This window comes from Oryzias latipes, chromosome 6, assembly GCF_053564925.1.
Source record: "Oryzias latipes strain Hd-rR chromosome 6, Olatipes_Hd-rR_3.1".
Classification (NCBI taxonomy): Eukaryota; Metazoa; Chordata; class Actinopteri; order Beloniformes; family Adrianichthyidae; genus Oryzias; species Oryzias latipes.
The window spans coordinates 32,461,048-32,486,461 of NC_136242.1; the positions used below are offsets into that span (position 1 = coordinate 32,461,048).

At 43.3% G+C, this 25,414-nt stretch overlaps 1 protein-coding gene across 7 annotated transcripts in view; it reads right to left on the minus strand.

Moving 5' to 3' along the window:
* Window positions 1–8,183: 8,183 nt before the first annotated feature.
* The window catches only part of fgd4a (FYVE, RhoGEF and PH domain containing 4a), a 49,528-nt gene continuing 32,297 nt past the window's right edge, over window positions 8,184–25,414 (minus strand). For 6 of the 7 annotated variants that reach the window (XM_011476504.4, XM_011476505.4, XM_011476507.3 and 3 more), the window contains 16 exons: window positions 20,326–20,481; window positions 19,721–19,913; window positions 17,556–17,952; window positions 14,047–14,136; window positions 13,797–13,942; window positions 13,559–13,715; window positions 13,292–13,430; window positions 13,156–13,214; window positions 12,930–13,076; window positions 12,488–12,660; window positions 12,383–12,413; window positions 12,190–12,270; window positions 11,980–12,105; window positions 10,685–10,831; window positions 10,383–10,523; window positions 8,184–10,301 (listed from right to left, as the gene is read on the minus strand). In XM_011476504.4, coding sequence (XP_011474806.1) covers window positions 10,041–10,301; window positions 10,383–10,523; window positions 10,685–10,831; window positions 11,980–12,105; window positions 12,190–12,270; window positions 12,383–12,413; window positions 12,488–12,660; window positions 12,930–13,076; window positions 13,156–13,214; window positions 13,292–13,430; window positions 13,559–13,715; window positions 13,797–13,942; window positions 14,047–14,136; window positions 17,556–17,952; window positions 19,721–19,913; window positions 20,326–20,481 — 2,444 coding nt within the window. In that variant the 3' untranslated portion in view covers window positions 8,184–10,040. Of the gene's footprint in view, window positions 10,302–10,382; window positions 10,524–10,684; window positions 10,832–11,979; window positions 12,106–12,189; window positions 12,271–12,382; window positions 12,414–12,487; window positions 12,661–12,929; window positions 13,077–13,155; window positions 13,215–13,291; window positions 13,431–13,558; window positions 13,716–13,796; window positions 13,943–14,046; window positions 14,137–17,555; window positions 17,953–18,291; window positions 18,470–19,720; window positions 19,914–20,325; window positions 20,482–25,414 lie in introns of those variants that run through there. The other variant, XM_011476506.4, reaches the window with a different exon arrangement.

A 25,414-nucleotide genomic window follows, 5' to 3' on the forward strand; every position in this document is an offset into this window, starting at 1 on the left:
GAAAGACTAAAATACATAAAGTAAAAACAGAGAATATTACCCAAACCCCAACCGTAAACCTACTACCAACCCAACCGTAAACCTACTACTAACCCAACCGTAAAACTACTACTAACAAACGTAAAACTACTACCAACCCAACCCTAAACCTACTATCAATCCAACCCTAAAACTACTACCAACCCAACCCTAAACCTACTATCAATCCAACCCTAAAACTACTACCAACCCAACCCTAAATGAAAAGCTTCTAAGAAGTCTTGTTCTTTTTTTTTGATCCTTTTTCTTTCTTTGGTTTGGCTTTTTTGGTGGCCGTGTTGGATATTGGAGGAAGAAGGGAAGATCCTCTCTTTGGAGCCCAAAGTCCCTGGACTTTAAAAATGCTGTCATCTGTGATGGCCACATCTTCCTTTTTAGGTTCAGACTCGTCTTTATCATCTGAAGTGACCAAGTCTTCTTTTAAACCGAGAACCTCGTGCCTCTCAGACAAAGAACAAAAAGCATTTGGAACCATCTTGGTATCTTCCACGGATCCTTTCCTTGGTTCAGTCTCCTCTTCATTGTCTAAGGTCTCTTGAAAGTCATCAAAACCTACGTTCTCCTCTATCTTCTCAAAGGAAGAACAAGCTGAACTTTCATTAGCCTTCATCTTTTCAGGGGACAATGCTCGTTTATCGGGTTCCAAATCTTCTATGTCTAAAATGTCTCCATCAAAGCTACTGTCATCATAATCCACATAAAAGGAGAAATGAGAGGAGTTTGCCAAAGATTTGGGATCTTCAATTCTGTCCTCAGGTTCTGAATTTTCTTCTTGGTTCAGGTCATCTCTGTGAGCATCTTGAAGATTTTCAGATGGTTTCAGCCAACTTGGCATCTGTTGGTTGACTTTTCTGGACATTGAAGGCAGAATGATTGGCCTGTTCTTTGCAATAGAAGGTTCCTCCTGCACATTGTCAAAGCCGTGGATTTCCTCCTGCAGTTGTGTAACTTCCAGGGAGAGATCTGCTATGCTTTTCTTTGATTTTTCATTTTCTGCTTTGACGTTGTTCACGTTTTCTTCTTGGGCAGAAGTGCCTTCATCAAAGCTACTGTTCTCCTCTATCTTCTCAAAGGAAGAACGAGCTGAACTTTCATTAGCCTTCATCTTTTCAGGGGACAATGCTGTTCTATCGGGTTCCAAATCTTCTATGTCTAAAATGTCTCCATCAAAGCTACTGTCATCATAATCCACATAAAAGGAGAAATGAGAGGAGTTTGCCAAAGATTCGGGATCTTCAATTCTGTCCTCAGGTTCTGAATTTTCTTCTTGGTTCAGGTCATCTCTGTGAGCATCTTGAAGATTTTCAGATGGTTTCAGCCAACTTGGCATCTGTTGGTTGACTTTTCTGGACATTGAAGGCAGAATGATTGGCCTGTTCTTTGCAATAGAAGGTTCCTCCTGCACATTGTCAAAGCCGTGGATTTCCTCCTGCAGTTGTGTAACTTCCAGGGAGAGATCTGCTATGCTTTTCTTTGATTTCTCATTTTCTGCTTTGATGTTGTTCACGTTTTCTTCTTGGGCAGAAGTGCCTTCATCAAAGCTACTGTTCTCCTCTATCTTCTCAAAGGAAGAACGAGCTGAACTTTCATTAGCCTCCATCTTTTCAGGGGACAATGCTCTTCTATCGGGTTCCAAATCTTCTATGTCTGAAATGTCTCCATCAAAGCTACTGTCATCATAATCCACATAAAAGGAGAAATGAGAGGACTTTGCCAAAGATTCGGGATCTTCAATTCTGTCCTTGGGTTCTGAATTTTCTTCTTGGTCTGAAGTGTATTCATCAAAGCTATCACTCTCATAATCATTTTGGAAGGATGAATGACAGGAGTTTTCCAAAGACCTTGGATCTTCAGTGGATGCCTTTTCTTCTATTGGTTCAGGCTCTACTTCATCATCTGAATTGTCCTTGTATTCACAGTTGAGGGCCTCATTTTCCTCTTGGAAAGAAGCAGAATTGGACATTGAAGGCAGAATGATTGGTCTGTTCTTTGCAGTAGAAGGTTCCTCCTGCACATTGTCAAAGCCGTGGATTTCCTCCTGCAGTTGTACAACTTCCAGGGAGAGATCTGCTATGCTTTTCTTTGATTTCTCATTTTCAGCTTTGATGTTGTTGAAGTCACTTTTCAGATTCCTATGATTTTTAAAAGAATCCATCAAAGTCGCCTTTCTTTCCTGGAGTCTCTTTGTTTCCTCTTGCAGTAAAGCTGCCTCTATTTTCTCCTGGTCATACTGAATGAGAAGCTGGACTGTCTTTTCTTTCTGAACTTTCAAATCTGAGATCTGACCTTGAAAGATCTGTTTTAGCTTCTCATAGTGGAGCTTCTCTTGGCACAGGTTGTTATACCTTTCCTTCAGTTTCCTATTTGTTTCCTTTGTTTTTTCCAGTTTTCCAATCTCCTTCTCAATAACTTCATTTTGCTGGTTTAAGCGGTGGAGCTCAGATCTTAGTTCTTTGGTTTTCTCTTGGAAAAAGACGGCGTCTTCCTGTGCTTTTAGGTGTTCCTCCCTCACAGCACAGAGTTTCTCCTGGAGGTCACCAAAGCCGTGGATCTCCTCCAGCAGTTGTGTAACTTCCAGGGAGAGGTCTGCTTTGGTTTTCTTTGATTTCTCAATATCTGCTTTGACATTGTTGAAGTCACTTTCCAGATGTTTTAGACTTTGAAGGGAGTCAATCAAAGCCGCCTTTTTCTTTTGGAGTCTCCCCGTTTCTTCTTCCAGTAAATCTACCTCTGCCTTCTCTTGGTCACACTGAATGAGAAGCTGTTTTGCATCATCTTCCTGAACTCTCAAGTCTGAGATCTGACCTTCAAGAGTTTCCTTTAAATTCTCATGGTGGAGCTTCTTTTTTAACAGTTTGCCATAATTCTCCTTAATTTTCTCATTTTTTTCCATGTTTTTGTCCAGTTTTTCAATCTGCTGCTCAATACCTGCATTTTGCTGCTGTAAATGGTGGAGCTCAGACAATAGTTCTTTGGTTTTCTCTTGCAAAAAGACGGCGTCTTCCTGTGCTTTTAGGTGCTTCACAGCACAGAATTTCTCCTGGAGGTCGCCAAAGCCGTGGATTTCCTCCCGCAGATGTGTAATTTCCAGGGACAGGTCTGCATTTCTGTCCTCAGTTTGCTTTGTTTCTGCATGGATGTGGTCACATTCAGAATCCAGACCTTTGAGATGCTGAAGCGAATCGGTTAAAGCTTTCTTCGTTTGCTGGAGGCTCTCTGCTTCTGTCCTCAGTAAATTCAGCCGGGACGTTTGGTCTTCGTACAGAGGCGTCATGCTTTTAACGTTTCCTGATTGGTTTTGCAGGATTGAGATCTCCGTTTGTAATTCACGCTTGAGTTCTTCTAAACGATAGATTTCTGCCATCATTACGGGATAATTTTCTCTCATTTCGTCCATTTTCCTAGTCGCCGTCTTCAGTTCCTTAAAATCCCTTTTGAGAGCTGCAGTCTGCTGCTGTAAAGTCTGCAGCTCACAGGCCGTTCTGTCCTTGATTTCCAGGTCTTCCTGGACCTCCTCCTTATGAAAGCTCTGCAGTTCTTCTTTCAAAAGACAGTTTTCTTGTCTCAACACCTTCGTCTCAAGTTTCAGCTGTTTATTTTCCAGGATGATCTCTTTTAGTCTCTGTGCTGTGGATGGAGGAGAGATTTCCTCTTTGAGGCGTGTGGTATTTGGAGATACTGTCTGCATTTCTTCTTCACACCTGTCTGCTGAATCCATCTGAAATTTATGTTCTCTCTTCAGTTTTATCAAATCTTTCCACTGATTTGTAGTCACTTTGAGAAGTCTGGGCTTTAATGTTCCCTTGCACTAAAGTTCTGCTCTGCTTCTGTCAGATGGACTATTCTTCCATTCCTGAGGTCTATTTAAAGACTCTGCAATGATGTCAAATGACATACATGATCTGTTATATCATCATTCATGACATCATAAGAGTCATATGACATCACGAGTTTGAGTCATATGACATCATGAGTATGAGTCATATGACATCATGAGTATGAGTCATATGACATCATAGGTGTTTACTCTTATGATGTCATGAATGATGTCTTTGTTCCGTGTTTGGGATGAGGTAATGGTTAAAAAAAAAACATGTTTTTTTTCCAAAGTGCCACAGCAGTCACGTGACAGGGCACTGCCCTCCGTAACCTGAACACCAGTGTTTGCATTAACCTTAAGTTCTGACTGAAGCTTTTCTTTTACATGGAGAAAGAATGACCGCAGGAGCGTCATGACCCCGCCCACTTCAGGACAAGCAGCGGGTCAGGGGTTTTTGTGTGATCGTGTGTTTCTCCTGTTGCTATGGTTACTTCTCTAGTTGTGTGCGGGATCAGCCCCATCAAAGCAGCGCAGGTGAAACGTCACAGGCGTTCACGAGGCCTGCGAGCGGCGACAGACACGAACGAGGAAACCCGGATTTAGCCCAAGAGGAAAGCGGGGAATCGGCAAAGGACGCCCCGCTGCTCTGTGGGGGGGGGGGGGGGGATTCCAGGAATTCCTCCTCCTTCCATCTCAGATTTGTCTTTGCTGACTCATCTTTTGGTGTCATTTGGGTGATCCTCCACAGCCTGAACTTTTTATTGGCAGCAGCTATTTGTGAGGGGGGGCAATACGAGGTTTTTCCCAGCAAAACGCTGTTGAATGTTTTTCATTTTCCTTGTCTGAGGTGCACGACTGGATGGGTCCGATATCGCTGCCATTTTTGATAGCTTGGATGTGTGAGGGGCTGTAAGCTAGCAGGAGAGTATGTAAACAGATGGATGGATGCATTCCTCTTTGGGGGGGGGGGGGGGGGTGCTGTCTCATCCCCCGGGTGTAGCTGCGGGTTTAGCTTGGCTCGGCCTGTGCCCCGGCCTCTCAGGACTCCCGGGCGATGGCGTGCCTCTCTTCTGGGCGCCGTCATAGGTCTCGAGTGGTCGGGGCTTTGGGTATGGGCCCGGTGCGCCTCGGAGCGGGGTGGGTTCCCTGCCGGGGGCCGGGGGTCTGGCTCTACACTTTCTCTGTTCCTTCTACTCCTCGGCCGGGGGTCTGCTGGGTTCTGACCTCCGTCCCCGTTTCTGTGGTGGGGGTCAGGTGCACGGGAAGGTGGTAGAGAATGACAGGGTAAAGATCCTGTGGGACTTCCAGATCCAGACGGGTAGGATGGTAATGGTGAACCAACCAGACATTGCAGTGGTGGATAAAGAACAGAGGAAAGCCGTTGTAGTGGATGTGGCAGTGCCAAGTGATGGAAACATCAGGAAGAAGGAACATGAGAAACTGGAGAAATACCAGGGACTCAGAGAAGAACTGGAGAAAGCATGGAAAGTGAAGGTGACAGTGGTGCCTGTGGTAATTGGAGCACTCGGGGCAGTAACCCCCAAGCTGGAGGAGTGGCTACAACAGATACCTGGAAAGACCTCAGACCTCTCTGTCCAGAAAAGCGCAGTGCTAGGAACAGCTAAGAAACTGCGCAGGACCCTCAAGCTCCCAGGCTTCTGGTAGAGGACCTGAGCTTGGAGGAGAAACCACCCGCGGAGGGTGAGAGGGGCGTTTTTATTTTTTATTTTTATAATTGCTTTATTTTACTGCTGAAGTCGAGGTTGGCTCAGCCGTTACCATGACAACATGGCGCAACATGCATCCGTGGCGCACCACGCAACAATTAGTCCACTTTTTGTGAAAACGCGATTTAAACAGAAAAAAAATGAAAATAAATTAATTCATTGAACATTCATTCCTTTTGTAAGGGACCATGTTAAGCAGGGTAAAGAGGTGTCCGTTATCAAGAATTAAATGGACTTTCGAAAGGTTCCTGCTTCCCCGTCCTCTGTTATTTTCTAATAATGGACACCTCGCTGGCTATTATCCCTTCCATTCCATGCTCACAAAAGAAATTGATTTTAAATACATTTTTAGAACATAACACATTCATTTTTCACCAGTAGTGAACTATTTGATCCATGATGTGATGCATTGTCATGGCGAGGCCTCGTTCAGACACTACGGACCTCGTCTGTGGAACAGCCTGCCTGAGGATGTGAGGGCCTGATCCACTGTTGAGGTTTTTAAAAAGAAACTAAAGACTCATCTATTTAACTCAGCTTTTAATTAGATCTTATATGTGGTATCTTTACTCTTATATTTTACATGTTAATTTATCACATATTTATTTGTTTAATGCCTTTTAGTCCTTTTATGTCTTAACTTATTCTAATTTATATTTTAGACTTTTTATGCACTAAATCATCTTATCTTATTTTAATTAATATTTTCATATTTTACCTGTCTTTATATTTTAACTTTTTATTTTATTACTTTTACATTTCAGACTGTTTACGAGTGTTTTCTCAGTTAGTGTTCGGGCTCCAAGAGATTTTGGCCATGCTTGTCCCCTGGCATCTCTTGTTCCGGCTCGACAGGGCGGACGGGCCTGGTGTGCCCATGTTGGGTGCACTGGGCCTGGGGGTTGGGGGTCTCTGGGGCGGGGGGTGCTGGGGATGAGTTGTGCTTGCGCTGCATAGATGCTGACACCCCGGCCAACAGGAGGACAGGGCGGACGGCGCCTTCTGGGTTCTCTTTTCTTAAGTTCTGTCATTTTTCTTTTACTTGTGCTTTTTGTGTATTTTATTATGAGGGGCTTATTTAATAATTTTATTGCATGTGTGGGGATTGGTTTTCTTGTTTGTTTTTTTATGGAAAGCACCTTGAGCTGTCTGTTGGACATGAAAGGTGCTTTATAAATAAAATGAATTTGAATTTTTTGTAACGGCTGCAGAGCCTTTCATCAGTCAAGGCTCTAAGCTTGCAGTTGCATTGCTTCACAAACACAGAAGCAAAGGTCCATTCTCACATTTACGTGACAGCAGTGGATGCAGTTGGAAAAAGGTTCTTCGGTGCCACTCCATAGACCTTTTGTGGAACTTGGGCTTGGCCTCTTAATTCCACTGAAAGGAACTCTGAATGCTTCTGGAGACCAAAACATTTTTGGACGGTTCCATGCTCCCAACCTTGTGGGAACAGTTTGGACCAGGCCCCCTTTCCTCTTCCAACATTACTCTGCACCAGAGCACAAAGCAAGGTCCATAAAGACATGGCCTGCAGAGTCCTGAGCTGAACCCCATAAAACACCTTTGGGATGAATAAGGGGAAAAACTGAGAGCCAGGCCTTCTCAGTGTGTGACCTCACCAATATGTTTCTGGAAGAATGGTCAAAAATTCTTATAAACATACATTTCTCAACCTTGAGATGAAGCTGTAACGGCTGCAAAGGGTGGATCCCACATCGTATTAACCTCTATAGGTTAGGAGTAGGATGGCACTTCAGTCCATATACGAGTTAAGACAGGTGAGCCAATACTTTTGGTAATATCCCTTGTGCTATTTTGTGGGGTCAAAATGATCCCACCCTTACATGTGTTATCCCTAAGGTGGATAAAGGTGGAGAGGATTTCATGTAATCCATGGACACCAGTGAAGATCACAAATCATTGAAGAAAAAAGGTTCAGGGCACTGTGTAGTGGGTCTAGATGACGCCACTCCCAACGTTAAAGAGCCTTGGATAGCACAAGGGGTAAAATGTATATACAGAAAATGTAATCGTGACTAAGGAGCAGACAGAAAAATGCCACTCCAATCCAATACATCCAAGCTCCTAGATTACTCACTGCTTTTGTTACAGCTGTAATATTAGGCTGGGGGTGTGAGGGACTGTAAGCTAGCGAGAAAACGTGAAAGAAGTGAACTCAGAAGTGAATTTCAAATGAACCCCTGCCGCTCTGCAGAAACTCGATTTGGCTGAAAACAGCATAATCCTAATTAAAAGACCAGTGGGAACAATAAAAAAACAAACAAAATAAAAGATTGGTTCCAGACCCCCAATGTAAATATTTGACCTCCAGTTCTTGACACTAGGTGTTTTCTGTCTCAGCTGCATCTTTGGACGTAGAAACTTCAAAGTGTGAAAAGTCTCCACCACTTCTGACAGCAACCAGTGACTCAACCGTCCTTTCCTGGCACGTCTGTTCTCGTTCTGAAAAACCTTAAGTGAAGCAAAACAAGGAACCAAAACAGGACGCTTCCGAAAGCAGCATCAAAAACGAAGAAGTGATCAAAAACATTTTCGAGAATCAGTCCAACGTGCAGTTAATGAACCAGATGAGCTTCGACATGGAATCGTTTTATTGTCTTTGAAGGAACACTTTTTTTTAAGAGCATAAAGTGCTTAGATTATCAAACCTTTGGGGGGGGGGGGGGGGGGGGGCACACACACAGTTCTGGATTTACATTCAGATCCTACAGAGGTTTTGTGCTCTGGAAGAGTTCAGAGGAGAGGCGGGACTGAAGCGTTGAAACCAGGAAGAGGAGCACGAAGATGAAGGCGCTCGCCGGAACACAGAGGCACATTTCCCCTTTTACAGTTTCTGCTGGCGGCCGCTCTGACACGTTTCATCATCTTCTGAGAACGGGGGCGAGCCGAGGATCAGCATGACGACGAGGGGACCGACGCGTACTAACGTCCACAAACTCCCATCCATAAATTACTTTAAATAATAAAATTAATTACAGCATAACAAACAACTTCACACTTGCCGTGCCTGATTGTGCTGCATTTTCATGTGAGGACAAAAGCTCTGCAGCTGGATGATGATGATGCTTGCTTCTTTGCTTGCTCTGTGCAGGACCGACTGCACGGCTGAAACTCCCAATGTTAAAAGCAAAAACAAGAAAAGATTAATTCTATGGATAAAACCACCAAATATTATTCTTTACATCAGAAAAGATTTCAAAATAAATGTACAAACATCTGCTTTGCAAAGATCCATGAATATTTGCACAATAGTGATGTTTTTAAACTTCTTTTTAGTCATACATTTGAATAAATGTGTGGTTGAATAGTTGTTGGTGTGTGTTTTTGACCATCTTGTACACCTATGGTGCTGTAGATTCATACAGATTAACTGCAGGAACTTCAGCAGATTAAAGATACGTGTGCTGATGGATCTGCAAAACAATGCATCCATTTTAGTAAACAGAAACGGTTGTGTTTACTTGGATTGGGATTCTGAAAACAGCTGAAAAGCTGGAATGACACTAAAAATAGTATTTAATTTTTACAAAAAACATTTAGCTTCACTTCCAAAACGCTCTGTTTTTATTGTAATGACGCATACTAAGATGCTCTAACTGCATCCCAGGTTTTGTCATCCAGCATTTGTTTCAGACTACGCATGAGGGAAAGGCGAGCAGAGATGAGACCATCGTTTTTTCTTAACCCTTGTGCTATCCTATGGGGTCCATATGACCCCACCCTTACATTGATGTTATCCCTAAGGTGGATAAAGGTGGAGAGGATTTCATGTAATCCATTGACACCAGTAAAGATCACAAATCATTGAAGAAAAAAGGTTTCTGTCTTGTGGGGTCATCTAGACCCCACTCCCAATGTTAAAGTGCCTAGGATTGCACAAGGGTTACATCATGGATGGAGGAGGAAATACTGTAAATACTTTATATCGTCCTTAGATGTTTTTACTGTTTCATACAAATGAAGCTTGTTTCTGTACATAATACACAAATGTTTACTTAAAAAACAAAAAAGAAAGACTGTCTTTTTGTGCAGAAGTGTGCAGGAATTGCCCTTTTCGTTGCGTCTCCCAGCCTCAGCATGTCACTGTAAAAACCCTGTGGGTGGTCCGTGGGCACGAACCGCACCACGGGGTTGGCGTATTTCTTTCATGACGCCTGTTGGAGGGAAGCTGATGCATTCTGGGAGTTCTCTGCTCTAGTGTTGATTGCTCCAGAGATGTCCGTTAGTAATCCAGCACAGAAAGGATCCCCAAAAGCAACCCAGATAAAGGAAGGGCAGAGTTTCCAGCACTGTTTGTTCCACTTTCATCTAAAAAAAAGGAAATTTAAGTGGAAATTGTGTGTTGTTGTTTTTTTCTTTTGTTCACACAACAACTAATCCGGTCCGTCTTGTTTGTTCCAACAGCATTCTGGGTGCAGAGGACACTCCCACTATGTGGCATCGGCTTCCTGCGCGTTGTCGTCCGACATGTTAGCGTTGGCGTCATTGCCGTGAGGCCGTTCTGGCGTTTCCCCGGTTACCGCCACTCGAATCACCTTCAGCCAGCGCTGCTTTGCTTCATCATTCTCTGCAGCAAAGTAGTGGACAGACTTGGACTGGGAAAGGTGGAAGCTGTGTGAGGGGTCCGTAGACCGGTTGCTTTCATCCACCGAGTATCCCACCAGCGGGATGGAACCCTGGGCCTTCACGTCCTGAGAGAAAAAGACAAGATTTTCACTGACAAATGCATCGACAGCAGCAGGTGGAGTCTGGCTTTTGCTTCTTTGCTCTACCTGCGGCGCTCCGTAGAGATAAAGCACCAGGCTGTCTTTCTCGGGGATGACGCACCAAACCTTCTGCCAGAGCTTGCCTTTGTCCGAGTGTTGCAAGAAGCCGCAGATGATGCTGCTCTCCGTGAATTTAGCTGCCTCGATCTGAAGGAGGAGGAGAACAAATCAGTGCAAGAAGAAAAGAAGTCTATGAAGTGAGGATTCCTGCCGTTTGTATTTTCTCCCTCCGTAACAGAGAGAAAGTCAAGAAATCCTCAAATATTCGGATGTTCTTCACTAACTGAAAGTGTAAGATGGCCCCAAACCTCCAAAATGCCTTTTCTTTCCTTCTTTCCGTCTTCGGTGACCCTTTCGCCCGTCAGAGTGCTGTAACAGTCTCTGCAAACTTTGTTCATCTTGTTTCCGTCGTATTCAAGCGGCGCCTTGTTGTCTGAGCATTTCCAACAAACCACCTGCCAGAATGAGAGCATCTTACTGCACCGTCAGTCATGACAATGTTCCCACTCAAATCCCAATAATGGAGTTTGAACTCCTAAGACGTTTTTTATTCAGTTTCTTAACGATGGATTTATACCACCGGATTTAAAAAAAAAAAGAAAACTGTTTTTAAAGGATTTTTTCTAACCTCAAAAACATCAAACAAACTAAAAACGTTGTCATAGATTAATATGTTCTTAGATCTTTTATTTTGAAAAGCGACTATTTGCAATGAATAAAGCAGATGTCAAAGCAGCTTGATGATAACTCTCCGAAAACTATCAAACTAATATTTATTTGTTGAATTCACCGTTAATGGAAAAAGAGATTTTAAATTTTGAATTTAAAATCTTTTTAAATTGAAAAACAAAGAAGTAAGAAAAATTATGAAGGATACAAATAAAACTACAGTACTGAGGTCATTGACTACTAGAGGTCACATTATACATGCAAAAAGCATATGATGGAAGCCACAGAAACCCACTGACGTGTTGATTTTGCACGTAAAACGGTGAAAAGCGCAGATAAATCCAAACAATTATTATAAAAGTTTGCTTTGACAAAATCTTTAATGATTCCACTGCAGTGATTTTGATGGAAAAAGCTTTAGGACCCTCTCCGATACTCTTCTGATCTATTTTCAAAGAGTTCCCAGTGGACTCTGAATTATGATTATGGCATGTTTAGCCAAAAAGAAAAAAGATCTGTGTTGTTTTCTAGGACATAGTTTCTGCAGAGCGGCAGGAGTTTATCAGAAGTTCCCCTGTGAGTTGTGGGCGGGACAGGTGGAGCATAGCAACCCGACTATCCCTTCCCGCTCCACCCATAACTGAAAGCTCTCCGTTTCCACGCTCTCCGGCTAGCCTACAGCCCCTCTCATTAGCGTTGCAACCAAAATGGTGAGCAATATCAGAGCTATCAAGAATGAGGGGCAAAGTATTTTCTACGTCACATATGCAATCTTTTTTCAAACTGCATCTTTTCGTCTGCTCCTGAGTGACAACGCTTTAAATCAAGAAATATTCAGAAATGCAAATTTGATCTTAATTTTCTTTATATATACATCTGAAAAATGCCTCAAGAACACGCTAACAAGCAGAGTTTTAAGAGGAGGAGGACTTACGTAGCCGCAGGCTCTGCAGTGGTGCCTCCGCCGCGTCAGCGCGTTAAAAGACTCCTTACACTTCATGCACATGGTCACTTCATTGTCCCGAATCCAACGAGGGGCCCGCTTCCCCAGCTCAGCTTTCTGCAGGCAAACACAGAGGGGACCGCCGTGAAACCTCCCGCTGACGGCGTGGACGTACGAACGGAGGAACAGAGGAACACCAACCGAAACTTCCTCCACCTCCTTCAGGGCGTTCTTAAAGGATTCATTCTTTTGCTGGAAGACCTCTATGGTCTCCTGGAAAGCCTGTGGAAACAGATCAAATGTTAGCAGGAGCTGCTTTTATTCTTGAGGAAACAAATAGCAAAGAGAATGTAAATAAAGAAAAAGGGAATTTTGGAAATTCAAATGAATTTACCTTAATCCAGCCGGCCTTATCCTGCTCTGAGCTGAAAAAGAAGGAGAATTCTTAGAAATTTAAAGTCCTACGTTTAAATTTGACAAAAATTCCCACACAGAGTACCTGGCCTGGAGCTCCAGGGTCCTCTCCTTTCCGGACACCTGGAAGGTGTGCGGGTAGTCCTCGTTGGAGGTTTCCCGGACCGTCATGCCTTCAATCCCAATCCGTGTCCTCACCGTATACTTGGGCCCCCCCAGGCTGAATTTTGGCACGCAATACAACAACATGTTGTTGAACTGAGGGTAGAAAAAAAAACAGGGGAAAATGAGTCCCGACATAATGAAAAACCATCATGCAGCCAAATGATGCAGGAGGGACGCGCTGTACATGCAGCTAATGAAAGCCCGAACGTGACCACATGGTGAGGCAATCCCATTCATGGAGCGTTCTTCACGACCCCCACGTGTGCGCATCACCTCAGCACCAAACGATTCACTCGTTTCCATTATGTGGAGCAGACTAAATCAGTACTCGGCATATTTCCCAGCAGGCTCTGCTTCCTCACCAAGAAAAGGTATCTCTCCATCGCCGAGGTGTTCCTGGCCGCCAGCTTCAGGATGTGTCCCTCCCGGATGAACTCGTTGGAGGGGTTGACGATGTCCTCCTCCTCGCCCAACATCTCGTAGATCTCCATCAGTTTCTTCAAGTTCTCCTGAACGATGGAGGAAGATTTACGGGAAACGTTACGTTACGTAAGTTCACGGGAAAACTTACAGGAGATGCTAACTTACAGATTTCCTTATTGCAGAGTTGGAGTGAGTCGCTGCTGTGGCAATTATTTCTAAAGATTCTGCATTAAAAAAAGAATCGGGTTAAAAACAAACAAATGATTGAAATGTGGACTTTTTCTTTTTGTATTTGACGTACTCTGTGCATCCCTCTCATCCGGGTGTTTGTCAGGCAGCTTCTTCAGGTAGTCTTTAAGCAGCATCTCATATCGAGGGATTCTCTGCACCGGCTCCAGCATGTGATGCTGCAGCGTCAGGCAGCCGCAGACCTCCTGACTCTGTTGGATTGGACCACAAAGCAGGAATGTGAACCTCTAAGAGCTCCTCACCACGTCTGAGTGTTGGAGAAAATGTTCAGACGTTCCTCTTTAGTTAATAAATCCGACCCCTGAGGAACGGCGTGTACCTGTATCTCCAGAATGATGGCTTTGAACTGGGGCGAGCGGTCGCTCCACTGTTTGAGCAGCTCCATGGCGTTGTCGAAGTTCTTCACATACTCTGCGTACATTTTGAGGAAGGGTGTGAACCTCTGCAGGATGTCTCCAATGCGAGGGGTGGATGCCCTGGAAGGAAAACAAAAAAAGAAGGGCGTTTTATGTGGACCGTTTGAGAACTGGGTTTTCAGCAGCTCGACTGAAGCTCACCATTCGTCCATCCGCTTCTCCAGGTCTGGAAGCAGAAACTGGCTGTGGAAGGCGTGGATGGACGAAATGTTGGAGAAGATATTCTTCACTACGTCCACAGGGAAGGTTCCTTTGTTGGCCTCCTCCATTAATTTGGAGCAAAACACCTACAGAAGACGACTCAGATTTGAATGTTTGCTGCAAGACGCAGAAATGTACTCATGGAGAGTCTGAAACCCAAAGTCAGACGGGGTTTCAGTGGTTTTCTCACCTGGTCCAGCAGGTGAAGTCGTGCCACATACGCCTTCTCTGTGTGCAGGAGCTCACTGGCGATTTTAAACAGCTTCTGCTCTTTTGTCTCCTAAAAACATGGAGGATTTGAACGTTTAAGAAGTTTAGTTTTTTTCACTTTTACCAAACTGCACGACAGCGAACCTAAAGAGTTTCAGTCGTTTGCGACTCTGATCCTTTTCTGCTTAACTGAGAGCAGAATAGAAATTCAGTTTCCTGAAAGAAGTGTTCTGGACCACAACTGTTCTTGGTAAAAAAGGACCACTTCCAACTTCCTGTTTTAGAGAAATTGAACTCCAGACCACCCGAGTTTCAAAGCTGAGGACCAACAAAACCTTCAAAGGTCGCTGCTCAAAATGCAGGGATGAACTGAGATGAAGAAGCTGCCTCCCCTGGACACGCAAGGAAAATTTGTTTTAAACTTATCAAACCTAGCACTACTTCTTTGCTTCTGTACTGTTTAAAGTAAAAACTCTAGATTTTATTCCTCCAGCTTTTGCACAGAGACTGAACAATGAAAGTTGCAGTGGAATCACAGAATTTAAAAAAGTAAAAAGTTGAACAAAGAAAGCAATATGTTAAAAGCTTTTCTCAACAACGTAAGAAAACCTTCACCGTTTTCATTCCCTGAAAGTGATTCATTCTCTGCTCTGTTCATCTGTCTGCTTTGACTGACACACGTCTCAGCCCGGCTGCCCAAACGAACGACGGCCCACTGAACTCTCGAAGCTAAAGTGGTTATTTATACGTTCACCGACCCACAAATGCCCAAGAAGCAAAAGTGAAACTTTCCATTCTGAGCTGCAACATGAAGCCTTCAGACACCAGACTGAAGCCAAAGAGCATTTAGCAAAAGCATCTCAGTGGCTGATCGGTCATTGTGGGTGCGAGTGGTAGCACCGGCACACACGACAACCTCAGTGGGGGCTTTTGATGACCAGCCCCCCCCATTCTTCAGTAAGTCCTCCTCCATCACTTTTACAGTTACGACGTCCTTTAAGAGGAAAAGGTTTGCAATAATCCTAAACCTTGCTGGACTTTAATGGACATGAAATTATGGACAATAACTGTAGAAAGTGTAGTTGGAGCTGCACAGTTTGTGTCAGTGGATGAAATGCTTTAATATCACATCCAGAATACAGAAAGAAAGTACTTTTATTTGTGCCAACCGTCCTTTGTAGACAATAAAAAGTAAACCATTACAGAGAAATTAGAGAAAAAATGTATTTTTTGAAAGCCCTTAACTCAATGTATCTGTTTAATAGGAAATGCATGTGTGATGCATTTATAAAAAGAAAATAACAGATTTAATTTGGGGTAAAAAAAATATCCCAGCAAACAACTTAATACTCATGGAATAGAACTTCACTGAAAAGGTTGCACTCATTCATCCAATTCATCGACAGTCGTCTCCTAAGGTTGAATTTTAAGGCATTTTCCCAGGTAGTCTCTAAGGAAGAATTCCTCATTTACTCCCTGGAAGTTCTGCCAGTCAAAGGAAAACTGGTTTTCATCATTTTTGGACGAAAACTTAAATCTATATTTTAAAGAAACGGTGTAAATTTGAAACATTTGAACATTGATCTAGTATTTCGACAGGGACAGCCCGTCCTGTCTGATAAATCGTTCAAACTTTTGCTTTGGAAAGAACACCAACCTTTCCTCTTAGTGTCTCACTGTGATCATACAGGAGAATTCATGCGTAACCACACGTTCCTCTGATTCCAGTGACCTGAGAGCAGCCAGACCCACACTTCCTCTAATTTGTTAGCAACATGCATTTACAATGTTCTGCTAAAGTCCCTTTGTACGTGTCTGATGATCGGATCTACACTTTTACAACATGCATGCTCGTCTTCCTCCAAAAACACCGTCACTTTTCCAGTCCACTCAATGTAACTCGATCTTCCAAACAACCTTTTTAAAGGAAATGTTTGAGTGACATAAAATGCAAAGTTTTTTTGCAAATACATTCTAATGATGTAAACATTTTATTTGTGATAGAGCACAAAAATAGCACAAAAAATGTGTCTCTCCTGGAGTTCTACAGGTAAAGGTGAGCTTCTATTCAGTAAAAGTCCAGAAACTGTTCCAGGCATCATTTGGCTGCTCTCATATTTCATTGAACCATCTGTTTAAAATTTATCAGCACTTTGATCAGCAGAGGCTAAATATATGAAGCTAAAAACAGACCAAGATGTGTCATAGAATAATCTTTGCTTCACATGAAACATGTTCTCTGGGCGGCTGGGATTAAAATGTAAGCAACGCTGCCATTCAACACGTAAATGAGAGTCAGAGTGTCTGATTAAAGGAAAAACTATGTTAGCTGGATCATAAAGCAGGGCTGAGGCGTGCTTTTACACTCCCCAAATGACTTGTGGGTAATGTAGGCGATTAATAATCTGAGAAATTTGCTTGGAAAACCATTTTTTGCTGCTTCTGTTGTGGTGCAAAATCAGAACAAGACTTTTTGTAAATTATGTTGGACTTATAAAACCTAAAGTCCCACTCTGATCATCCTTTGATCTGTTGTAAAAGCGTTCCCAGTGGTCTTCCAATGAGGATTTAGCCAAAATCTAAAAGACTGTGTCGTTTTCTAGGACAAAGTTTCTGCAGAGCGGCAGGAGAGACAGGAAAAGAAAGACTGGAAGCTTATGGCCGCCCTGCGTATGTTCTATGTCACAAACACGACCTTTTTCAAAATGTTTTTTGCGTCTGCTCCTGATTTCACAACTATTTGAATAAAGAAATAATCAGAAATGTGATTTTAGGCTCAATTTTCTTTACATTTGTCCTCCATCATCAGACAAATACACGTGTTTTTTTAAATCAATAGTGGTCTTACAATGTTTTGTCGAACAGTAGATTTTTTTTTCAGCTTTTTACTTCCTTATACTCTTCATTAGCCTGCACAGCTTTCAGCTCCTGCAGAAGTAGACCGTAAATGCTTAAAAAGTCATTTTTAAATTTGTTCAACCACATTGTTAGTCGAGTTACTGAATGCTAATTGAACAGGGAAATACAGCCACTCAAAGCCCAGACAAAACCACCCAGTTTGGATCACAATAGACAGGAAGCTGTTTTCACAGGTTAGTGGCATAAACCTCAGGCCGAGGCAACAAGCGTCCTCCCTGAGACGACAGAGACCATTCTCAGCCCTGAGGTATTTTTATCCTGCAGACAACAGCTGCCTCCGCTGGCTGTCATGGGGGAGGTCCCCAGAGCACGCTCTTACGCTCAAGTGTTCAACATCTGTCCAGACTTTGTTCTCACGTTTCCAACAGCTGCACATCAATCAGACACACAGACTGTTTGTCCCTTAAGCCTAAAAAATTACATGGATGGAATTAAAATGTTCTAAAACCTTAAAAAAAAAAAGAGAGACCAGGAGGAGAACCAATAGAGGCCGTACATGCAGGGTATGAAAATGTACATTCAGATAAATGATGCTGCAGGGCAGGAAAGAGAAAACAAACAAACACCTACATTATGGTTGGTGCTGGCTTCCTCTGTCCTCTGCTCCGTCTCGGCTTTATTCCCGGCGTTGTTCTCAGCGTTTCTCTCTGAAACAGTCCTTTCCACATGTGGAGGTGAAAGGTCATCGCTCCGTTCGGCGCACCCCATATCTCCATTTAAAAGCCCTGCAGTCGTTATCTCCAGGCTGCCGTGGTTCTCCTCTTCCTGCTCCATGCCCTGCTTGGTCTGCACTAGCACCCCGTTAGTCGCTGGTTTCTGGGCATCCTGCGCTGACGCCGGCGCAGGGGAGAATTTCTCCTGAATCCTGCTGGCCTCCGTCCTCTGGTGGGCACGGGGAGCCGGGCCGACGTGGGCAGCCTTGCCGACGGGTTTGACAGGGGAGCCGTCTCGCTTGTTGTCTGTGTGTCTGGAGGAAGAGAGGAAAAGCAAAGGAGGAAGTGTGTCAGACCGGCACAGGAGTAAAACCTTCCCCTACAGGAGGCTGCACAGTATCTGCTCGAGACAGCGTTCTGCCGGCGTTACAGAATACTTCAGTGCACGAGTGTGAGAGTTAAAAATAAAGTCGGGGAGGTGCACAAACATCTCCATGACCTGCTGCCTAACCCCAGTAACAAACAGGATAAGGTGAAGTCCCAGAGAGCGATATACTGCCCTACTTTCAACCACAGAGGTACTACTGTCATACTAAACTTTTTTTTTTCTCTGTCTGCTGAACTAAAAGGGTTCAATAATTAGAAGAACGTACGATCTGCAGCCCAAAAATGGAGCCAACATAGAGATAAAAGGCACTATTGCAAATACAGCTGCTCCACATCCTGTAGCCGCAGCCGCTGCAGCCGTTTCCCCAGCGAGTGACTCTCCGGATCTCCCGCCTCACAGCAAACAGCCTCTGTTGCTGACAGACGCCATCCCAATGCAGCTCTGCTGAAAAACCAATGCAATCTGAAGCTCTTAAACTATCACCATGTCTGGCAATTCCCCCCTATCTGTAATCTAAACTGTACTGATGCAAGAAGCGTGCTCTGCTGTAATACAGGGTTACAAGCGGTACAAAACAGGAAGCTCGCATGAATAGAGGAAGAACGGCAGCAGGCGCGAAGAACTCCGCAGATGAATCACTTCAGGGCTTATAGCTGCCTGACTTCTATCTATGTCCAACCAAATGTCGTCACCTCTGCACAGGACAGAACAATACCAGGATTTGCTGCAGACAGACATCATTTGATGTTAAAGTGAAGCAGAGTTTGTGAGTAAACGTCCCAAAACGGCTCAGGTGGCGTTCCAGACGTGGCGGTGAGGAGCAGTTTTACTTCCAGCGTGACCATCGGGGTGAGAGACTACCATGTGAACCAGATTAATACATTAGTGGGCTAATTGTGCTCACCTCTATCTCTTCCAGCACCACCAGAGGGGTAATCCCCACAAGCCCGACACCATCTGAATGAAACCGACGCGGCAGATCGCAGCGATTAACCTCGATCCACGCAAACAACTTGGACTCAAAGGCTGAAATCACTAACCCAGTTCTGAAATGTTCAGTCAGACGGGAGCTGGGAATGTGAAAAGTTTGAGGGAAAGGAAACACTTCTACTGCTGACAATAATCTGGTTTGAAAACATTGGCATTTTTGTGTCTATTGACATTTTTAGAGGCGACATCAAGTCAGATTTAAAGAGTTCGAATGGACAAAAACGATTGAATCTAGAGAAAAAAAGGTTCACCCTACCTCCCTCTCCTGGGCTTCATCTCACTACAGAAAGTGACCCGTGTGTCACCTCGCCTGAAGAAATCTCCTGTCAGCCCCCCCCCCCCCCCCTCCCCCTCCACTAAAGCTTGGCTTGTCAGGCACAGACTAATCCCCACCCCCCCAGCTCTCATCTGTAGAAAAATCAACCAGTCAGAGCTGAGGATCCAAACTCTTCCGCTTCGGAGCACGAAACGTCAGAAACGTTTGCCGGTTCTTTCCTTCACCAAAGGAAGGTCACTTTGTTGCAAAAGCCTTGGAGTGACGTAGAGGAGGCCGGTTGAGCAAAACCGGTAAATTATGACAGAGGCTGTTGGTCCAGATTGTTGGATAAATCTAACCAGAGGAGCAGGCTGCAGTTTAATTGTGCAAAATCCCCAGCAGAAGCACAGAGTTCCTCCAGCTTTGCCACAAAACTGTGAGGCGCTACCTGTTCTCCTCGAAGCGGCTGATCAGATCCGACACCTTGGACTGTTTGTCCCGGATTCTCTCTCGGGTAGTGGCCGCGGGTTTGATTCCGCTCTCCTCCATTCTGGGCTTGAACGGTTGAGGGTGGACGTTGCGCAGCGGAGAAAAGGTTGGCGCCGTCACGGGGCTCAGGAGGTGTGCCGGCTTTGGAGGCACTGCAGGGAAGACAGTGAAAACATTTACCCCACAGTATCACTTCTGGTGCTCAAGGGGGCAGTACAACACATCCCAAGTGACACTTTAGGGCTTAAACGTCCATGGTTTCACAAACAAGTTGCCCAACTCTGCACATGTAACTGAACTGTTTGCAGTTGAATCCTGTGTGGACTTAAGGCAGTAGAAAGAATGGAGGTATGCGGCCTTATCTCGGTGCAATGATTAACTCATCTCACATAAAAGATGTTCATTGATCTCCAGGCTCACCGATCTGCTTAGCTTTTAGATTGAAACGGTAAGCACACTCAAGACCCCCTAATAATACGTCTGTGCATGTCTGAACTTTAACACGTGAACCAGAAGGGGTCATGTGACCTCGCTCTGCAGCATCCGCACAAGCGTCGTCCCTACCTTGAGGTTTAGACGGCAGCCGAGGCCTGCTGCTCGGAGCTCTTCCATTGACCTTCGCCTTGCTCCTGTTAGCGGACGCCTCAGTGGCCCTGTTAAGGCACGCCTGCACAATGGGCACGCTGCTCTGCTTGCACAGCGGGCTGCTGCTGCCGAGAGCTGAAAGGCAAACGGACATTAGGTCAGAGCGGAACAGACGATGGGACACCTGGGAGGAACTCTTTCATCACTTTTTTTTGCCACAAATTATTTAAACAAGTTAATAAAAAAAAATTACAAATGACATATTTTTTACTTATATACGACAAAAAAAGCTTTAATTCTGCAGACATGCAACAGTATTTCTTTTTGAATCCCCCAAATTTACAGCAGTTTTGTTTGCATGTCAGCTTTACCGCTTGTCCTGAAGATTTCCTTCTTAGTTTCTGTAGATTTATCTTCCTTAAACCTTCTGCAGCTAAATGTTGGCTCAGAGGCTTCTTCAGCAGCCGCGGTAAGCTTCGGCACACACACTTCTCTACAGGACGGATGAGAAACTGAACAAAATTCAGTTTGATTCTCGTCCCCAAAAGGTTTACGTCCAGCCAAAGAAAGCCAGGGTTTCCCGCCGAACTTCGAATGCTTCAGCTCGGACGACATCAGCACCAGTGAGACCAACAGCTGGCCACGGACGGCCCAACACAAGCGTGTGGACAGAGCGGGACGACCGCTTTAATGGAGGAACGGACAAAGACAGCGAGTGTTTGTGATGACAGCAAACGTCCTCTTTCTGAACTCACCGTGCACGAGTGTGACAAATATGCAACTCTGAGCACTTATGGTCATTATTTTAGGAGCCTTTTTTTTAAACCAGCCATTTTCCAGCCATTAATGGCCCTAATTTACCAAAAAGCTCTGCTGCTGGATGCAAAAATCAATGCACTACATGCAGTAATGCAGTCTAGGACCAGGAGCTGCAGAGGGGAGCAGCTCCTGGTCCTTGGTGTAACTACTTTTAAGCATTTCAGCACAAAAATGCAGAAAGAAACATTTGAAATCATTAGGAAGGGATCTTTGCTTCTTGATGAAATCATTGTCTAAAAATATTTGTAAACTTTGAGTTCCTAGGGTTTTCTAAGGTTTTATAAATCTTTATTTATTGTATTTGTATGTGTATTGTGGTCCTCCAGCTGCAGCATCTTTAAAAAAAAAAGTGTTAGTTGGTGAAAAAAGGCTGCTCTGTGCCCCGTATTTATTTTTCCTCAACTGATCTTTATCTTACCAATACTGGAGGAAAATGAGAAATAAACAACCACAGAAATCATATGGTCACGGTCTCTATTTTTACAGTCTGACCATAATTAAAGACAGCAGATCAAGGAGCTGTCTGCCTGGAAACAGTCCCACGCCGCGTTTGGTTCCAAACACGGCTCCAAAATAACCAATTAATTACGAGGGCTGCCTGAGAAATTGCTCTTGATTAGGCGGTTGGCTTCCCCTCTGAGCCACACGAAGGCGTCGCAGGAAAACAACCAGCAACAGGTCGTGAGAATAATGCGAGCCAGGACCTACATAACAATCGGTTTGTGCGATCATGTCTGGGACATGGAGGCAGCGCCATCATAACAGTCCTGAGGCAGCATCTGCATCTGTTTTTATTTCACATATATAGTCAAAATAAATGATTATTTATAATAATAGAAAGAGTTTTGTTTGTCAAACATTCCATTCTGAAACTTTTAAAGATGAACTGTCGCAGTTTTTATGCTTGATTTGCTGCTTTAAAATATACTTATTAGAAAGAGTTCAAATGTTCGAAATCTTTTCAGTTTTCTGTGTTTCTTTGCAAAAGCTGGTGTTGACTTTGTGTTTTCCCAGAGGACCTCATGTCAGGAAGACAGAAGCACATTTATCTTCCACTTTCACCACATTTCCTTACATTTTTTAAGATGCTCAAAGCGTGTGTTTTTGACATTAAAGTCCCACTCTGATCATCTTCTGATCCATTGTCAAAGCGTTTTCAGGGCTCTTTTAATTAAGGTGTTGCTGTTTTTAGACAAAATTTTAAAAATAAAAACACTTATGTCTAGAACATAGTTTCTGCAGAGCAGCAGGAGCTCTTCAGAAATTCACCTCTGAGTTGTGGATAGACTGTTGGTGTGTAGCACCACCAGTCTTTCTGTTTCCACTCTCTCCCGCCGGCGTACAGCCCCTCACATCCCCCCAAACTAAGATTAGAGGTGCAATAAAAACGGTGAGCAATAATGAACCAGTTTAGATCCAGATTCAGGCTCAGACAAGGAAAACAAAGACGTTCATGGATCTGACAGTGGAAGCATCAGAATGGAGCGGTGCAGGGAGCCCGGTGTATTTTCTGCGCCACAAATATTTTTAAATATTTTTCAAACTGCATTTTTATAAATACTCAGAAATGCAATATTCTAATCTTAATTTTATTTATCCTTGTCCTCCATCATCTGAAAAATGCTACAGGAACAAAACACCAGTTTTCATTGGAGTGGGTCTTTGAAGAGAGTCACATATGCAGATTCATAGTCCTTTTGGTCTGGGAATCTTTCGTTCTTTCAAAAACACTGCCTGATTTAGGAATAAAGCTGAATAGCAAATTCCAGCTTCACACCGTCATTTTTCTACTAAAGAAGCACTAAAGAACCTTTGTTTGACTGCATCCACCGCTGTCAAGTATTTCTGAGAATGGACCTTTGCTTCTGTGAGTTGAGCTACAAGGTTTTCAGCAGTGTTTTTGAGTAAATATGTTTCCAGTGTCCACAAAAGGTGAAATGGTTTCATCTGAAGATTTGAACAAGTCCCTTACGGTGTGAATTTCCTGCCGATAAGGGATTCTGCGCCCTGAGGAGATGACGGGTTGAATCTCTAAAGCCAAACTAGGAGGAGCTGCATTTCCAGAAGAAAAATGCTAACTGAAAATGAAACTTAAAGGGTAATAAATGGCAAATAAAAAAATGAAATAAAGAAATTATCAAAGTTGACCATAACTAAAGTGAAAACAGCACAACAACAACAAAGATATTTTTGTGAAAAATGCTAGAGCCGGGACTTGAACAAGCGAGCTTCTGCACCAAAGATTCCCTTATGTGTTTCAATGGAGGCAAAAATCCTGGAAATCCTGGAATATCTTGAAAAGTTCAAGGATTTGAAGGATCAAAAGTTATAACTGGAAAAAGCTGAAAGAGCTGAGCATTTGAATAAACTGGTTAAAATTATAATAATGGTTATAATGGTTAAAACAGCTGAAAAATTGTAGGAGCTAAGTGCCAAAAAATAGTAGAAGATACTATAATACAGAAATTAAATAAAAACATAAATAAAGACTAACGGGTAAACAATGCTATAAAGCATTCAACCAATTAAGACAGTTTTGGTTTTGACCTCATTCAATTTGGGGTCAAGGAGGGTTCAGCATCGCTAACTTCATGTTCCTAAGAGGAGCAAACAAAAAGTTGTTCCAGTCAACAAATAATAAATCCCGGTGTAAGGCTACAAGTATCATAAAAGAGAGAAACAGTCTCTTTAAGATCAAGATAAGGCTGAAATTCTAACACATGGATGTGGAGTACGTAGTGCCTTAGACGTGACCTCAGAATTAAAAGCTGCTGCATCTGGAAACACACTTATATTCAGGAAGACATGCTGCGCCGCTGTGTACAGTAAATTACAGGCAGCTAGCCTCTTCCCTGCAGAAACACTTAGGAGCGATAAGGAGGTAGTCCTGCAGATGAAAACAGCAGAGCGGCTTCTTAAGGAGTGACCATTCACGTCCCCAGACGCTCCCACGCCTCAACCATGTGCGCATAATCCCTCCGACAGATAAATCGAGACATGGTTTTGCTCTTTTTCCAAACCAAAACGTGAAAGTTCTCCCCATTCATGTCAGTAAGAGGTTAAAGCTATAGCAGGGACATAAATGCATTTAAATCTCCCCTAAAGCTGCAAACCCTTAGTGCGGCGCGCATCGAGCTTGAAAGGATTTACTTCCATAAATTCAAACATTTACCTCCAATCTTGGGACAGTGCATCTGAGCAGCTCAGAGATGGAAAGTATTTTGCGTCAGTTAGATGTCATTTTTATCAAAAGCAGAACTGCATATTTCCGTTTGAGTGCAGTAATAAAAAACAAAAACAAAAAAAGGTACATAACTCTGTTTGTGTGACTTTAAGTTTCTGCGTGGTCAGTGGAGTTTTTCTCTCATAAAACTCCAGATTCTGTCGCACAACAATCGCCTGCAGGCTTTTGAAGGCTAAAGGAATGCATCAATTAAGTAAAAAACAGGCATGTCTGAAAATAGAAACTCATCCAAACTAAAGTCAAAAATAGCCTGTTTGTGCTTCATGCACAGCAAGATCTGCATATTTGTGGTTCATACATTAGGAGGGTTCCTAAAACTTTAAGAAAATGTTTTTCAGTAATAGGTTTCAGGAATTAAAGTACATTTCTGAGGATTTTTGGATAACCAGAGATGCAGACAGACGTACTTCTGATTGTTACTGGGATGAGTTTATTTTTAAAGTTCTTTATCTTTTCCGGCCTTATAAGGGAACCTTTTTTTTTAAATTCCAGATGTTTGAGGTTTCCTTTAAGGAAGTAGGCTTTTCTTTTTTTTTTCTTTTATGACCTGAAATCTTCAATTTTTCCAAGTGATATCAGAAACAGCAGATCGCAAACAGGTTAAATAAAAGCTTCTCATCTTCCAGAAAAATGACCTTAAGAAAAGCCTTAGAAATCCTAGTCAACCCATGACTACAGGATTTTATTTAATCCCAGTTTAGAAATAATAAAAATCCAGAAAAGCATCAAAAAGATGCAAAAGTTCTTGAATTTGGGGTAAAATGTTGGAGAGAATTTTCAGATAAATTGATTATGTAACCAAACAAGCTCACCAAACCTGTCCTTTGGCTCACCTACACTGCTGCCCCGCCTTCAAGGACTTTCTGGTTAAAGTGTGACGTTATGTGATCAAGCCAGGTGAGAAATAAAAGACACACCTGTCTGTCTGTGCGTTTCCACCCAGCCAGCAGGTCAGACATACCTGCCAAATCTACAGTTACACCTCCCATAGCAAGCAACCTTTTC